The 17,608-nt window shown below is 32.1% G+C and overlaps 1 protein-coding gene across 1 annotated transcript in view; it reads right to left on the reverse strand.

Moving 5' to 3' along the window:
• The window catches only part of Eml5 (EMAP like 5), a 149,185-nt gene that overhangs the window by 111,317 nt on the left and 20,260 nt on the right, over window positions 1-17,608 (reverse strand). The window contains 5 exon segments of the mRNA XM_047538900.1: window positions 130-265; window positions 2,507-2,692; window positions 5,564-5,632; window positions 8,019-8,117; window positions 17,319-17,478. Of these exon segments, the coding sequence (XP_047394856.1) occupies window positions 130-265; window positions 2,507-2,692; window positions 5,564-5,632; window positions 8,019-8,117; window positions 17,319-17,478 (650 nt within the window).

A 17,608-nucleotide genomic window follows, 5' to 3' on the forward strand; every position in this document is an offset into this window, starting at 1 on the left:
ATGTATACAGTGTGAAGAAATCGAAGTCTTATTTATATTTACAATACATACATTTATGATTAATGAAAGAAAGAGACAATCCTTGACACATTTAAAGTTTGTCTAATAATGAGACATTTGTTTTATTACCTTTGTATCCCTGGTCTGTTTCCCTGAGATCAATCACAGTAATTGGTTTAAAAGTTAAATCCCAAAGACGAATACAGCCATCTCTACCACCAGTCGCAAACCCTTCTTCACAGGCATTCATGCTAAAAATCCCTGCCTGGAAGAGAAAATAATTTAACACTTTAAGTTTCCTAAGAACATCTACCATATAAAAATAGAAACCCATCTAGCAATATTTTCGTATGATATAGGAATAAACAATATCAGAAAACAGAAAGTCTAGAAATACATCCTGAGGAACTGTATATATAATTAAGATTGTATTTACAGACATAATGAAAGAAAATAAAGTTAAACCTTGTACTGTATACAAAAATGAATTATAGAGGACAAAATTCTAAATGTAAAAAATAAAAAAAAAAAAGTTCAGGAAAATTTCAGAACCACCAGGTGCAGTGGCACATTCCTGTAATCCCAGCAGCTTGGTAGGTTGAGGCAGTAGGATTGCGAGTTCAAAACCAGCTTCAGTAACTTACTGAGGACCTAAGCAACTCAGCAAGGCCCTGTTTCAAAATAAAAAGAATAAAAAAGGGCTAAGGATATGGCTAGTGTTTAAATACCCCTGGGTTCAATCCCTGGTTCACACGCGCGTGCATGCACGCGCACATGCACACACACACGCAAAACAAAAAAGTCACAACAACACTTGATTTTGGGTCATGAGACATTTTTAGTTTTAGTTTTTAGGTATGGCAGTTCACCCACAAGCCATAAAGAAAAAAATTTAATTTTTTTCATATGAAGAAAGATATAAAGAAACATATTAAGGGAATATTTGCGATGTGTATGACTGAGAAGGTAAATAACCCTAATGTACAAATGAATAAAGGAAAGAAAAGCAATTCAACAACACAACACAACCAAACAACAAAAAGAGTAAAGGATAAGAAAAGTCAATTAACAGAAAAGGAAAAATAGTAGTCAATAAATATATGAAATTTCAGAAAGAGCAAACAAAATTCAAACAAGAATCTACTATTTTCACCTAGAAAATAAGTAATATTTTACAATGCTGGTCACATTCTGTGCTATTGAATATGAGAAGGAAACTAGTTATTTTTATATAACTGATGACAATGTGAGTTGTGCCTTTTGTGGAAAAAAGACTTCTATTTTGGGTTTTGAGCATTTTACTTCGAGCAAATTATGATGCTTTGGACCTAACTTAAATGCTCCCCAAAGGCCATGTTCTAAAGGCTTGGTTCTCAGCTGATGGTGCTCTTGGGAAGTAGAGGAAAGAGTGGAAGGTGGGGTATAGTTGGAGGCAGTTGGTCACCAAATGGTCTCTGTCTGGCTGGCTGTCTCTTTCTGCTTCCCAGCCACCATGAGGTGAGCAGTTTTTTCCACCATGTGCTCGCCATCATAATGTTCTACTTCACTACAGGCCCAGAAACAATGGAGTCAAATGACCATGAATAGAAACCTCTGAAATCATGTTCCAAAATAAAACTTTCCTTTTTTAAATTGAATTTCCAAGGTATTTTGTCACAAAAACAGAAACAGACCAATAAGCACATCTTTTACAAGTAAGTTTTTACTATATTCGGAACCCTTATTTATTTATTTTGCTGTACTGAGGATTGAACCTAGGGCCTCACTTAGCTACATACATCCCCAGCCCTTTTTACATTTTATTTTGAGACAGGATCTCAGTAAGTACCCCAGCCCGGACTAGAACCTGTGATTCTCCTGCCTATTCTCTGGAGTAGCTGGGATTATAAACATGCCCTACCACATTCACCTTATTCAGGACTTTTCTATTTGAAGATCTTACTACTAACAATGTGGCAGCTCTGTGCTATTTAGCTCCCTTCACTTTATGAGGAGGAACCCAACTGCTAGAAAGCTCAAATCAAAAACACTCAGTTTTAACAACAGATTTTTCTTTTTTGGTACCTTATTTAAATGAAAAGCTCATGAAGTACAAAAATTAAATCCCTTTGACATTTACTTAAGGAATCAATGTTGTTTTTTCTCTACACCTTTACCCAAACTGCTCCTGGTAAGTCAGCCTTAAGAGCACTAGTCTTATTTTACTACAGTTAATCTAGAATACCTTAAGGTTGGAGTCAACAAGCTTTTCTTCAACACTACTCTGAAAAGGACACTGCTAAAGCAGTAACTTTGAACAGAATACTAATTATACTAATTTAATAAGTATTCATGAGTCAAACTGCATTATATTTCTTCCTTGAAATCTTAAAGACAAATTAATTCAGTTAGAATAATTTTTCAAGAAACTGATAAGAAACAATATGCTACATTATGCAGTCTGTGGTTCTGAAACAATAAAGTTAAGTAGTTAACATACAAAAGTGTTTAAAATATTTATACTTACAGTATGGGCTCCTTGTATTGTTCGTATAAGATTGATTCCTTTCCACACGTATATATCCCCATTGAGTGCACCAGAATATGTTAATTCATCCCGAGCACAGGCTAGGCACAATATTGTCTGAAGGTCACCCGTTTTACCGAAGACACCTCGCTTTGGGGTCAGAGCATTTCCACATAAACTCCAGAACTAAAGACACAGTAAAATCAAATAACCGAACAATACATATAAAGTAGAACACTTCCATTACTTCAGTGCTATATTAAAATGGCAGACTAGAAATTACTTAAGAAATTGTCTTATGATATAATAGCATTCAATGTTCACATTCTCATCCTTGTGTGTCAAAAGTTATGTTATAGCAATAAGTCACTGGTTTCAATCTTTCTCAGTAAGAGTAAGGAAACTGAACTAGATTATTTTTAAGAAATGTATTGCTTTCCTTTGATATCTGAGAAAAACTACATGAAACTTGGTATAAAAAGTTTTGGAGTTAGCAATGAAGATAAGACATCATACACAAAGAATAAAAAGGACCAAATCTAATGTTCAATTTCTGATAGAAACAGTAAAGATGGGGCAAATTGTATGTTGCCCTCATTGGTATTTTCAAAACTGAGCAATTTTCTTGCTCATAAAGCTTAAAAATAAGATAGATACTTATTTGGAAAGATCTGTTCATCCTTGGGAGGAGAGAGAGAAGTCAAACATGAATCTTCATAAGAAGAGGGTTTCTTTTTTCTCTATTATGTGAATTCTAGTAAATTTTTATATTATACAAAGAAAAAAATATTTTAATGGGGTCATACAGGTATGTGTATATTAAATAGTTCTATATAAACTAGGCCCAGAGAACAAATTTGGCTTTATAAAAAGTGAATTACTAATTCAAATAATACAATTTTTAATATTTCATGTCTATTTTAAATCTGACACTTCAAAGAACTAAAAATATACTTTTCCATTCAAACAACTAATAAGTGCTTTAATGAGGTGAAACTATATGATTTTTAAATTTAAAAGCACCAAAATTTCTGTGCATAAGAAAAGCTGGTTTCTTTATTTCAGCAAGCCCCATGTTGAGTCTATTATGTTCCTCGAGATCAGTTATTGCCAACCACAGTTTCACATTATAATCGATTCCCTGGGGAAATTATAAAGTTTCCTGTGCCCCCAACAAATTGAGACAGAATCTTAAAGGAATTAAATCAAGGTTTTCAAATGCTTTTGATGCTCAGCAGGAGTTAAGAACCATTGTTCTAGAATCTAGACCAGTACTGTCCAATAGAGCTTGCAGTGATGGTGAAAATACTCTCTAATATACACATGCTTCCAATACAGGTGACTCCTGAACATTTAGAATGAGGCTACTAGTGTGACTGAAGAAATGAATTTTACATTTTATTTAACCTTAATTTTATTTGAATAGCTCCAAGTGGCTAGAGGTTATTATATTAGACAGTTTAGCTTTAGATCATCTCAGTAGTGTCCTCACACATTATCTGCAAAAAAGAACATACTATTCATTGCTCCTACAAAAGACAAGGAAATGTACCTCATAATATAGTTTTTGTTTTTTAAGTTTAAGAAGATGAACTTTTTAAAAAAAATCTGAAAATAGGTCTGGGGATGTAGCTCAGTGGTAGAGCATTTGCTAGCATTCACAAAGTCTTGGGTTCCATCCCAAGAACTGCAAAAAGAAAAAAACAAACAAACAACTGAAAATGGACCTTTTAGTGTTATTTATAATGTAAAACAGCAGCAAAATCTCTTTCTTCATAATTAATTTGCCATTTATTAAGCATTTAAAATATATCAAGTACTGTGTCAAACATCATTTTGTTCATAAAAAATAAACATCTCTGTCTCATAGTGCTTACATCATGTGCCTAAAAGTCTATTAGAGAGCCTTTGCTGTTAAGTATCTATTGAAGAAAACAAAGATTTAAATACTAACCATCTACCAAGTCAGGAACAGAATATCAAAACCAGAATTACAGTAGCAATTACAGACTCTTGGAGAAAGTGTGGATGGAGGTGAACATATTATAAAGAATGTTGGAACACAGATTCTTATTAGAAATTTATTGTTTTCAAGAAGTGTTACATAAGACAATAGAAGAAAAGCAAGCATTTGCAGTTTGCACTAGTGATTCAATAGTAACTACAGACATGAGAATGAATATCACTACTAACTCTATGGACTTTAAAATCTGAACTATAATTACAAAACAAACCTAAAGCTTGCATAAGCAAAGTAAATAGTGGCTATCAAGGCTAAAGTCAAATCAGAGAGCAAACACAGACAAAGAAAAGAACACTTTCAGAAAGCTGACCCTGCATTGGGCACTATTACAAGAACTTGAACATATGGTGCCTTTTAAATCATCAACTCTTTGAGGGTATAAGAACCATTTTAGGGGCTAGGCTTGTGGCTCAGTGGTAGAGCACTTGCCTGGCATGTATGAGGCCCTGGGTTCAATCCTCAGAACCACATATAAATAAATAAAATAAAGGTCATTGACAACTAAAAAAATAATTTTAAAAATGAGAAAAGGAATTAGAAAAAGAAAAAAATAGACTTAAATAAAAGAACAGTTACAGTTTCAAGATGGGAAAAGAACTCAAATAGGTTAAATGACTCATCCAGGTTAAACATCTCATAAGTGACAGAGTCAAATCTATCCATCTTGCTTCTACCATACCATTCTAGTTCTGCAAACAAAAACTTAGCTCACTAAGTTGCCTATTCTTACATTTTACTTTGTAAGTGAAATATGAAGAAACAAGAACACAGTAAATTCTACCTCATAAGATTATAAATGCCTTATGGAGAGTGGTTCATTAATTTCCTATTCATGTTTATATCCCCTGGAATATCTAGAAGTAACTACAAAATAAATATTTGTTTGACTGAATATGAGAACATTAAAAACTTAACATTTTAAAAATAAGTACTGTCAAAATTCTAAAACTAATCCTAAATTGTTAATAGTGTGATGTATACTTAGTAGTAGAAAACTAAACGTAACTATTATAAAAAAAAGACCCTTCTAGTACCTTGATATGTTTTACACCACAGCTGACAAGTTTATTTGGCTGGTACAAATCCCAAGAAATATCAAATATCTGTAAACAAACCAGATTCATAGTTAAAATATTTATTTCCAGAATTATTTAAGAATACTATCTAAAAGATCAAATTGCCCAAACCCCTGTCAGAAACCGCAGCAGCCTCAATAAATTATGAACAGAACTCCACATTTCAAAATCTTATAAGAACTAAATTAAATATGAAAATGATAAGGAACAAAAACTGTTAATTTCAATGAACTTTATAAGCAACTATAAGAGCAAAATTTAACACTTCTATTTTTTCTAAATTTTTAAAGAATTTGGGGGTAGGCTGAGGCGGAAGGATCAAAAGTTTGAAGCTAGCTGGGCAACTTAGTGAGACCATTTCAAAACACAACAAAATACAAAAGGGTTGGGGATAAATCTCATTGGTACAACGCTTGCCTATCATGTGTGAAGACCTGGATTCAATTCCCAGTACTAGGGCGGAAAAAAAAAAAAAGAAGAAGAAGAAAAAGAAGAATTTGGTCCGTAAATAACAAGAATGGTTCAATAGAACCCGGGCATGAGGCAGATGCCTGCATAATTTTTACAGGGGTGAGATTCTGAATGGAACATACACTTAATACTTATACAACAAGAAATAAGGAGCACTTTTATAGCTTTCTATCACTTAGAATTACTTTCATAAAGGATCTAAACATTTATTTTACAGCAATTCTTACTTTTATTTTTTAGTTTTCTTACTTTATGGGTCAAACAAAATTAACATATACTTTTAAATTTTGCAGGTCTCCAGGCTTTGTTCATATTTAAGATCCCACAAGGTTTAAATACATACAAAGCATTTTGTTACAAGCTAAAACTCAAGTGAAATAAAACATGTACTAGAAACACAGAATTAAGCAATAAATGAAAGAAAAACTAACATTTGAAAAATAATTCACATATCCTGCAATCTGAGGGTTTTCATGTTTCTTTGTCCCCTGAATCATCTAACTTAAAATGTTTATATCTCAAAAAATTTAGAGATACTTTTCAATGATAATGAAGAAAAAATACATAAGTTGATTTTTAACAACTCATCATGATATAGATTACATGAAAAACATCAATGCAAAGGACCACAAAATATTTTTAAAATTCCATTGACAGTATAATCTTTTAAAATTGGTCTATTTACTAAATCCAAAGTGCTAATATGTGAAATGCTTTGATCTAAGTCACTCAGAAAACATTTTACTAATTATGTAAATTGTGTGTGTATAAAAGACACCACATAACATTCTCCTTTGAGATTTGCTAAAAACCAAATATATTCTTCAAAATGCAAATGTACATAACATTTTCTGCACAACTTTCACAGATTCAAATTCCTGCAAAACAGAATCACTGACTCTGTCTTGCTGCTGCTTCAGGCAAGGACTTAACTATACACACTCTCGCAAAATGAGAGATTTAAAAAAAATTTACAGAATATTTTATCTATGTTTATAAAAGTAATATAATATTTAATTAAAAAGCTGACAAAATACTTTTTATAATAATCCTACATAACATGGAATAGGGAATCTATATTCTAACAAGTTTCCAAAGTAAAAAAAAGTTCCTAAAAAATTTATAATAATATTTTAATTTTTCTTATTTTATCATTTTTACAGTGCTGAGGGTTGAATCCAGGGCCCTGTACATGCTAAGCAAGCACTTTACCACAGTGCTAATTCCCTAGCCCATACACATACATAATTTTAATAGATAACACAAACAACATTTTTTTCACCTTACTATAATACATATGCAACATATTACTAGTAAATCAAACTAAAGAGACCCTAGACACAAATTCACTTAATTTTAAAACTGATACTTGAATAATGGGTGCTTGCATATGTCTAGACTCGTCAAATTGTGCACATTACATATATGAGGTCTTTTATAAATCAATTATACTTCAATAAAGCTGTTTTTTTAACAGAAAAAAATGCATAGCTTTTACTGAAGCAAACACTGGTTAAAAGTTTTGTGTTTAACACCACATTTTGAATCAAGGCTTATAATATGTGTGCATTCTAAGATTTTATGGGTATTTATAATTGTATAATCTTTAAATTTTTAAATTTATTTTTAAACATATTTACTGGGATTGAATTTACTCATTAAAGTGTACAATCCAATGTTTCTTGGTATGCTTGAAGAATTGTACTACAATCAGTTTAGAACACTTCATTACCTAAAAAAGAACCTCCATATCTATATGATTCCCATTTTTCTTTCCATTTTCTCCCCTCCCCCATAACTGTACAATTTTTTAGAAGTTGTAAAATTTTAATGACCTATGAACTACCTGGCAATAACAAAACAGAAGAATAAAGTCCCCTGAACTCTCTTCTGATCTTTTCCTGTCCAGTGCTCATTAGAAATTCCAAAGGGGAATACTTACTCTATCTGTGTGACCAGGAGCCATAGACAACATTTTTCCCCTTTTCCAGTCCCAAACACAAACTGCATTCTTTGAATCCAGTCCAACTGAAACCAACCGCTGGATTATGTCCAAGAAGTCCAGGAGGGAATAAAAAAGGCAAACAAAACAAAGAACCACCAAATTATAAATGATAAATAAATTCTACTCTGGGGTTTAATAAACATCAAACCTTAAACATCTATTTTATAGAGCCCATAGAGAAAAGGAAATACATTTTGACTTAATATTTGAACATACATACACTTTTCACACTAAGAAACAGAAGACATAGTCTGATAAAATATCCTAAAGATAATTTGTGCCCCAAACTTAAAAATAGTAGATAAAATGTAATAAAATCATTTAAAATATACTGCTGAGCAGTCAAAGAATTAAGAAAACTAAAAACAAAACAAAGGGATTCCCAGAGGGAATCCTGCATGGTAAGAGAGCACCTATATTCATTCTATTCTACAGGTAGCAGATAAGCCTTTGTACTCAACTTTTGTGCTGCATATGGAAGAATAGGAGATAAAGTCTAGAGCATACCCAACGTGGAGATTTGAACTGAAGACCTCTGACTAAAGCAGTGAACTTCTCAGAACATAAAATGAGAAATAAGCCCTTTTAAAAGAAGGGGTGGTGATGAACAAAGGGGAGAAATAACCAAAAACTGCCTTCACATTGTTGTATGACCTATGTTCACATTAAGCACAGATCTCTTGTGTGAGAAACTTCATTCAGAGTAGTCCTAAGGGTTGCTTGTTCTTTGAGTAATTTCAATAAAATGGCATAGGCAAATATAAATTCTGCATTAGGGGATTTAACTTTCAATCTATCCCTCAAAAAATTCTTACAGTTATAAATTCAATAAAAATAAACTTAAAAACAAACTAAACAACCCCACAACACAAGGAAATAAGAGATCATGGGTGAGCTGCAACAATCAGCAAGATCAACCTTTCAATATACTTCAGATATTGAAATTATCATATGAACAATATCAAATAAACAACGTATATAGAGAAATAAAATTAAGCCTTCGAAATATCTGCATATGAGCAAAGATTAGGAAACTATGAAAAAGTATTCAAGGAGATATGATCAAGCAAATGAACTTCTAGGAATGAAAAATAAAATAGATGAAATTAAAAACTCAATGGAAGAGTAGATTAGAAGGACATGAAAAGATAGATAATAAGAGGAGATAGGAAGATGGAAAGAATGAGAGAACACCACTATCTGACCCAGTTATCCCACTCCTTGGTATATGTCCAAAGGACTTAAAATCAGCATACCACAGTGACATAACCACACCAATATTTATAGCAGCCCAATTCACAACAGTTAAACTATGGAACCAATGTAGGTGGATATTCAATGTAGATGAATGGATAAAGAAAATGTGTTATGTATACACAATGGAACATTACCCAGTCATAAAGAAGAATGAAATTATGGCATATGCCAGTAAATGGATGAAACTGGAGACTACCATGCTAAGTGAAATAAGGCAATCCCAAAAAAACCAAAGGATGAAAGGTCTCTCTGATATGTGAATTCTAACACACAATAAGGGGGCTAAGGAAGAATAGAAGTTCATTGGATTGGACAAAGGAGAATGAAGGGAAGGAAGTAAGGGACAGGAATAGGAAAGACAGTAGAATGAATCAGACATAACTTTCCTATGTTCATATATGATGCATGACCAGTGAAACTCCACATCATGTTCAACCCCAAGGATGGGATCCTAATTACAGTAAGTTATACTCCTTGTATGTATAATATGTTAAAATACTTTGTCATGTATAGCTAAAATGTACAAATAAAAAAAGGTAAAAAAAATGGCACATGAGAATATAAAAAAAAAATTAGAGAGGATATGAAATGTGAAACATAGACATCTAACCAAGCAGGAATATCAGGGTCTGAACTTGCTCCTTACCATAATTACATCTAGAAACTGTATAAAATATATAAAATGAAATATTTTCAGACATTTGTAATGAGAAGTAAAGCACTGTGCATGGCCGAATGAGGGAAAACAAGTAGAGTCTTACAGTTGCCTCAGCTTTCACTTAGAAGGCAATTTTCAGATAGCACATAAAGGTAGAATTCACCAGAGTTCAGTGTATTTACTGATTTAAAGAAACAGCCTGGAGTTCAGAGAAGCCAAGAATACTAAAATTTACAGTGCAGAGAAAGAGCTCCAGAAACAGTATCTATAAGTGAGATTTGAAAACACCATTCTCTGCATGTACAGGATATAATCCATAAGACCACATACAGAAGAAATTTTAGAAATGGAACATCAACGGGAAATTAAAGCCAAAACAAGTCTGAATCCCAAAAATCAGGAATCACTCAAATTCCCAATAACTAGAATGAAGATATCTCTTTAAATGCAAGATATTCATCAGAGACCCCAGGAGGGTGACACCTCAAGTGAAGTTTAGTCCCAGAAGAAAAGCTATTCTAGCCCTGCCCACTCCCCTCTGAAAGCAAACTTTTCACAAGAATCAAACTGATCCAGAAGAAATTTAACTTCCTATTACATCCATGTTCATTTGTTTTAAAGGTATACAATAAAACATAGCATTAAAAATGTAACATACATAACATCCAGAATATAATTAAAAATTACTGGCATGTGAAGAAATAAGAGAATATGACCAATCACTAGGGGCAAAGAAATCAGTCAACAGAACCAGAACCAGGAATTATAAGATGATTAAAATGAGAAGATATTAGTTATTGAGTGAAACTGTCCGAGATGCTCAAAAATTACCTTAAAACAAACCTACAAGTGACAAAGAGATATAATAGAATATGTAAAACTTGTAAAAATAAGTGCCACATTATCTGAAATGAAAATTCACTCTAAAGAATTAATAGTAGCTTAGACAATGGTGAAAAGAGAAATGAACCTAAATACATAGAAATAGAAACCATCTAAAATAAAGCCAAGAAAGAAAAGGGAAAAAATATTTTATAGAGCCTCAGTTAACTTTAGGAAAATATCAAATGTCTAACAGACAGATAATTGTGGCTCCAATAGGAGAGGGGAGAGGAAAAAAAAAAAAAAAACTGAATATAGCCAGTTTGATGAGGATCCTAAATCTACAAATAAAAGATGCTGAACAAATTCCAACCAGCAAAGTTATTCACACAGAAAAAATACATATTAAGACACATGATAATTACATTCTGAGACTTGAATTAAAGAAAAAAATCTTAAAAGCAGTCAGAAAGTATGACAGTTTGATATGAAGAACAAAGATTAAAAAATTATCCTAGCCTTCTCATCTGAAATGATGCAAGTCAGAAGACAATGGACAAACTCTTTAAAATGCTGAGGGGTAAAAAATAAATAAATAAAAATAAATCAACACAAAATTAGCAAAAATTATCTTTTGAAAACTGAGTCAAAATAGTCTTTGTCAAGTAAACAAAATCTGAGAAGCTGGCATGTGTCCCTACAGCCCCAGCTACTCAGGAGCTAAAAGGATCTCTTGAGATCAGGAATTTGAGGCAAAACTGCTCAAAATAGCAAGACTCAGTCTCTAAAAGGAAAAAAGAAAGAATGGAAAAAGCTGAGGAAATTCATCATCAGTAAACCAGAATATGAGAAAATGAAAAAGGAAATTTCTTCAGGCAGAAGGAAAATGATACCAAGTAGAAATTTGATTTACAACATGAGTCGCCCGAAGGTAAATATGTGAATAATACTTTTCTCATTTTAAAATTTCTTTTAAAACTGTTTAAGGCAAAAATGACAACAGTTATTGTATTTTGCAAAATATCAAAAAGTAAAATTAAAGACAACAATAGCACAACTAACAGGAGTACAGAAGCAGAATATGCTTTTCTATGTCTTTTCTAAGTACACATAAAATTTCATGAAGATCACAAAATTTTGGATAACAAAGTGTCCACAAATTAAATAAAATTAAATACATGTTCCCTGATAACAGAATTAAGAAAAAACAACAGAAAGTTATTTAGAAAATTCCCCAAATATTTGAAAACTGACAATATACTTCTAAGTAACTGAAGGGTCAAAGAATAAATCACAGGAAAAATCTGAAGAACACCACAAAATATATACTTTGAAAATTTTTGGTTTAGAATGGGGGTTAGCAATCTACCCCCAGGCCAAACCCCACCTATACCCTATTTTTGTAAGTCATGTTTTACTGAAATACAGCCACATTCATTCTTGCACAGATTGTCTATGATTGCTTTCACACTACAATGCAGAACTGAGTAGCTACAACAGAGACCATGTGGCTCACAAAGCTTAAAATATTTCCTATCTGAATTGTTATAAAAAATTTACCAAACTGTGATATAAAATACAAATTCTATTACCAGACTATGTAGGTTTGAGCATCATGCCTTACTACCTGGGTGACTCTGAGCAGTTATCTAGCCTTTCTCTACTTTACTTTCCTTACCCATTAAATGGGGATAATAAAAGTACCTCATAGGGATAATATGAAAATTAACATATATTATACATAAAGAAGTAAGAAGAATGTCTGGCATATGGTTTAATATCAAATAAGTGTTTCAATCATTATCACTAGTAATTTACTGTAATCATAAGTTTAAGAACCCATTCATTCTACCTGTCCAAATGATAAATGCCATCTAATTAGAATCCAGTTTCTGCAAAGGAGAATTACTATTTAAACCAAGTGTGCAGAATAAATAAGTCATACGAAAGAAATATAGAATACAGTTTATCATGACTCTCCAATAAATCAAACTAGGAGAAATTCCAGAGAATGAGAGAATGTGATTTGCTCCTCAGGGCAATCTAATATTTAGGAACCAAAGACTACCAGGAATTATCTAGCTGGAACAAAGCTATCTACCTCTTGCTATAGTATAGCGTGTAGAGATTCAAATTTCACCAAAGTGAGGAACAGTCTTTTCTCTTTATGCCTCTTCTCTCTGACTCAGCTCATCATAAACACATGGAAACCAAAAACTCTGAAAACTCCAGGTATCCAAATAGAGCCCTAGGGCTCAGGATGCAGTTCAGTGGTAAAGCACTTGCCTAGCATGGGTTCGATCTCCAGCAGGCACATGTGCACACACATCAAAGAATCTAACTCTGTACAGGCAATAACAAACTAAACCTGGAAGCCCTTCTTCTGTGGCTTTGACAAACATCATAGCCAAAATCAAACTCCCTAAGCTTAAGTCAAGCAACAACAAACAAGGGGTAGAAACAACAAAGCAAATACTACCTCCCCTGCTAGCTTTCTATAAACTTTAACTTTATCATCTTCTCTTTTTTTATTTTGAATTTTATTTTTACAGATACATTTTGATTCATTGTACACAAATGGGGTACAACCTTTCATTTCTATAGTTGTACACAATGTAGATTCACACCATTCGTGTAATCATGCATGTACATAGGGTAATGATGTCCATCTCATTACTATCTTTCCCTCTCACCCCCTCTCCCCAACTCATTTCCCTCTACACAATCCAACGTTCCTCCATTCTCCATCATCTTTTCTCACATTTAATCTAGTTTAGGTAGGTAACAAAGAGGACAAAGAAAGTTTTCCAGAAAAAGTAACACAACCCACATCTTCAAAACTAAAGTAAAAGACAGGTAGAAAAGCAACAGAAAGTACACTTCAGACCAAGGAACCCAGACTTCAACATACTGGAGCTTTCAAAAGAGGAAAAGGAGGGGAAATAGGAAAAGAAAAGATAGTGGAATGAATATGATAATTTCCCTATTTGCATATATGAAAATACCATCATTGTGCACATCAACAAGAATGGGGTCCTAATTAGAATAAGATATGTTCTGTGCTTGTAAAATTATATAAAAATGGATTTTACCATCATATATAACTAAAAAGAACCAATTTTTTAAAAGGTCAGTAATTCAATGTAACTGAGGAAAGAAGTATCAATGGGGAAGTGGCAAGAGATGAGTCTGAAGAGGTACATTGCAAGCTAGGCTTTACTGTTGTTTTTTTTAAAATAGAGTTGTAATGAGACAGTAAAGTTTAAATGTATAATATGAAATATTTATAGGGGACTATAAATTCCATAGAATACCATAAATTCTATAGGGGAATATATTCAAGGGGACTATTTCAAGTTGCAAAAAAGCAAGAGTCACTGTTAACTGATATGGAAATTAAGTCATGGTCAGATAATCATTAAGATAAAAAAAAATGGTAGCAGGGGCAGGTTACAGATTTCTGAAGAACACTGATGTGAGACAGAAGGAAAGACTTTTAAAAATAACTAAGAAGTAATCTACCCCATTTCCAAATTCCTTCCTGATCCTATCTCCAAACAAAATCTTATTTGTGTCCATTAATTGAATTGGAAGTAGCACACAAAACACAAATAAGAAAAATATCCCAATATACACTAGAAACATCCTATGATGCAATTGGAAAATAAATTCAAATAAAGGACAACTGAACTTTTTGATTCTAGTATTGCTGTGTTTATAAGAATTAAACACTATAGGTTAAAAAATGAAATTATAAATTTCACAGATGATGCAAGGTTTATTGTAGCAAATACTGGTCAAGTCCTACTTAAAGTCATTAGAAGTTAGGATCTGGCAGAACAACAGAAGAGAATATGCACTTGAGACATGTCTACATAGCAAGAGATTACCAAAAGGTTCTTGGGGGGAAAAAAAGCATGATCCCTTCCCACGTATACAATAATTCTGCAAAAATGGCTCACTTTATAATTATGTACTAGGTCAAAGATAAGCTGAAGCATTTTATTTTGCACCAGATTATAATTAACACAATTTGGTTAAAACACTACTTTATTCTTGGGCTGGGGTTGCAGTTCAGTCGTAGAGCGCTTGTCTAGCATGTGTGAGGCACTGGGTTTGATTCTCAGCACCACATATAAGTAAATAAAATAAAGGTTCACCAATAACTAAAAAAATTTTAAAAAACACTTTATTCTTAGTTAATTCTAAACATTAGCAGAGTTGTAACTGTAACTTAGATGTGACTAAATGAGAGAAATGTGTTCTTATGAATTATGGTGATTTATTCAAGTTAAAGTATCAGTTCAATTTCTCATCCTCCTACCTCTTCTCCCATTTACTATGAAACTTTAGTCTCTGTTTGATGTAGATATATATATAGAAACAGCCTTTTCAGGCCCTAATTATCCTCAACAAGGCAGACTGTCAGTATTAATGTGAATATTCGATTTATTTAGAAGAAAGCCCATGGGAAAAGAACACTGAGCATTACCACCAGTTGGGAAACTTACTGATTGGATAAATCCTAAATGATCACTTATAGTTTCAAATCTAGTAGAAAATGTAAAAATTAGACAACATTCCCTACTTGGTATCCCATAAACAGTTTATAGATATTAACAGATATATTTGCTCAAATATGGTTTTCAAGTTAAAGCATTAACATAATTTCTTAACTTAATCTTTATTTGGCAGCATTTCCTTATATTTTAGCTTTGACTGTACTTAAAATGGATGAATTCCATCTGAAATATAAGTAACCACCTCCTACATTCCATGTTTGGGAGGCAGTAGAGCATTCCTGTTAAAAACATGAGCTTTGGCGTATGACTGACCTGGGTTCCCGCTCTGGCTCCATTTACTAGCTGTGTAACCTGGGACAAGTTATTTAACCTCTCTAAGTCTCAGTTTCTTTATCTGTAAAATAGAGATAATAACAGTATCTATTTCATAGTGTTGTTATGAGGATTAAATGAGATAATGCAGGCTTAGCAAAATGCCTGGCACTTAGCATGTGCTCCATATCTTTTTGTGTTTTAAAAGCTTAAAAATTTAGTAACATGTTCTTATGAATATCTATGATGATAAAATACATACAACCAAGATTTTTCTTGTAAGTTGTTTAAAATAAGCAAAATTAAAGGCTTTCAACTAGTAAAAGTTATGGAAGTGATTTCTCCTTGGACTTCCTCAGCAGCAATATATTACATATTAAAAGGGCAATTTTAAATTAAGAAGAAAACCTCTATACTTAAAGTATACAGATGTTTATAGTTAAAACATCTTGAATTTCATAATACCTTAAATAATAATTTTTAAAAATAAAGATTTGCTTCATAATATTTTATACTCTGATGAAGTAGGAAAGAACAAGTATTATTCTCTTTTCTTTAAAACAGAAAATGAAATTCTGATGTAAGGAAATTAAGGAACTTGAAAGATAACAGCCAAAATAGGACATGAATTAAGTTTCTAGAATTGCTAATTAACACTATTATACAGCAATATTAAACCCAGAAGTATATTTTCCCCAAATAAGAGGTTCCAGTTAAGTCTTTATAGATTCATTAACCAGGAATTTATCTCTTATCAGAAAGTCATATTAATCTATGCTAATCAAGCTATTCCTCAGAGTAATATATAAATGTCTACTGGATATCATTTTTGAGGGTAAAGAACACACTACAATCTATTTCTGTAAAATCTAGATCTAAGGTGATCCCAAATGATTCACAAAAACTAATTTTATGAATTGAAAAATGTGTAACAAAAATTTTTCTAAAAGTTAAAATGATTTGAAAGTCCAATTTTAACATGAAACTTTCAAAGATTATAAATTAATCACGCCTGAAAAATCAGCTTCTTACCCTGTTTCAAATGTCTTAGATATAATAACTTCTACACAAACATCACAAAAAAGCTCTTGGCTTGTTTAACTTTCAAAAATCATTGACTAGAAGTGGAGAATACTTTGGAAACAAATTAGGCAGTGTAGTGATAATTGCATCCTTTGTTTTGAACTCTGATTTTATATAAAAATAACTGATAGCAACTGTCTCATTATTTTTAATAAAAATACAATTAAAAAAGATAACCTTTAAGGTAACTGAAAATGAAAATACATAAACTTCTATTTAGAGAAACAATTTTTCCAAAACATTTTCTATTTGTCATATAATACCCTGATTGTAAAAAAAGCTATATCTAAAATTTTCTATAACAACTATTATTCCACTAAATTAGCATCTCTTTGGCTTTCAAGGTATTAATTTGACTGAGAAAGCTCTTGATATGATAAGTCTCTTTTTATCTTTATTTTTCTTATATGTCACTATCCACTCCATCTACACCTCCACCCTTAGATAAACAAATACTTCATCAATTGCTTTTCCATTAAATATTTATCATAAATATTCACAATCTATAAACAGTATACATTTACATTTGTAGTGTACATTTTAAAAACAAGATTTAGAAAAAGGGAAAAAATTATCACATACCTGTCCATCTAAGTCAAATGCTAAGCAAGCTATACCATGTGTATGAACATCCTTTAGAACTGATATGGTCTGCACAGTGTATGAATCCCAAACACAGATATAAGGCTCTTTCCCAACTTGTCCTGTTGCTACCAATACTCGTTCAGGATGCAATGCAAGACTGCAAAATAAAGAATTAATATATAAGTCAATAAGAAAGCTTAAATTTGCTTATAGAATTTTTGTAGTATTTGGTATATATAACATTCACATAAACCAATGTGAACACTAAATATTATTCATTTTTAAGT

Source organism: Sciurus carolinensis, chromosome 2, assembly GCF_902686445.1.
Source record: "Sciurus carolinensis chromosome 2, mSciCar1.2, whole genome shotgun sequence".
Taxonomy (NCBI): Eukaryota; Metazoa; Chordata; class Mammalia; order Rodentia; family Sciuridae; genus Sciurus; species Sciurus carolinensis.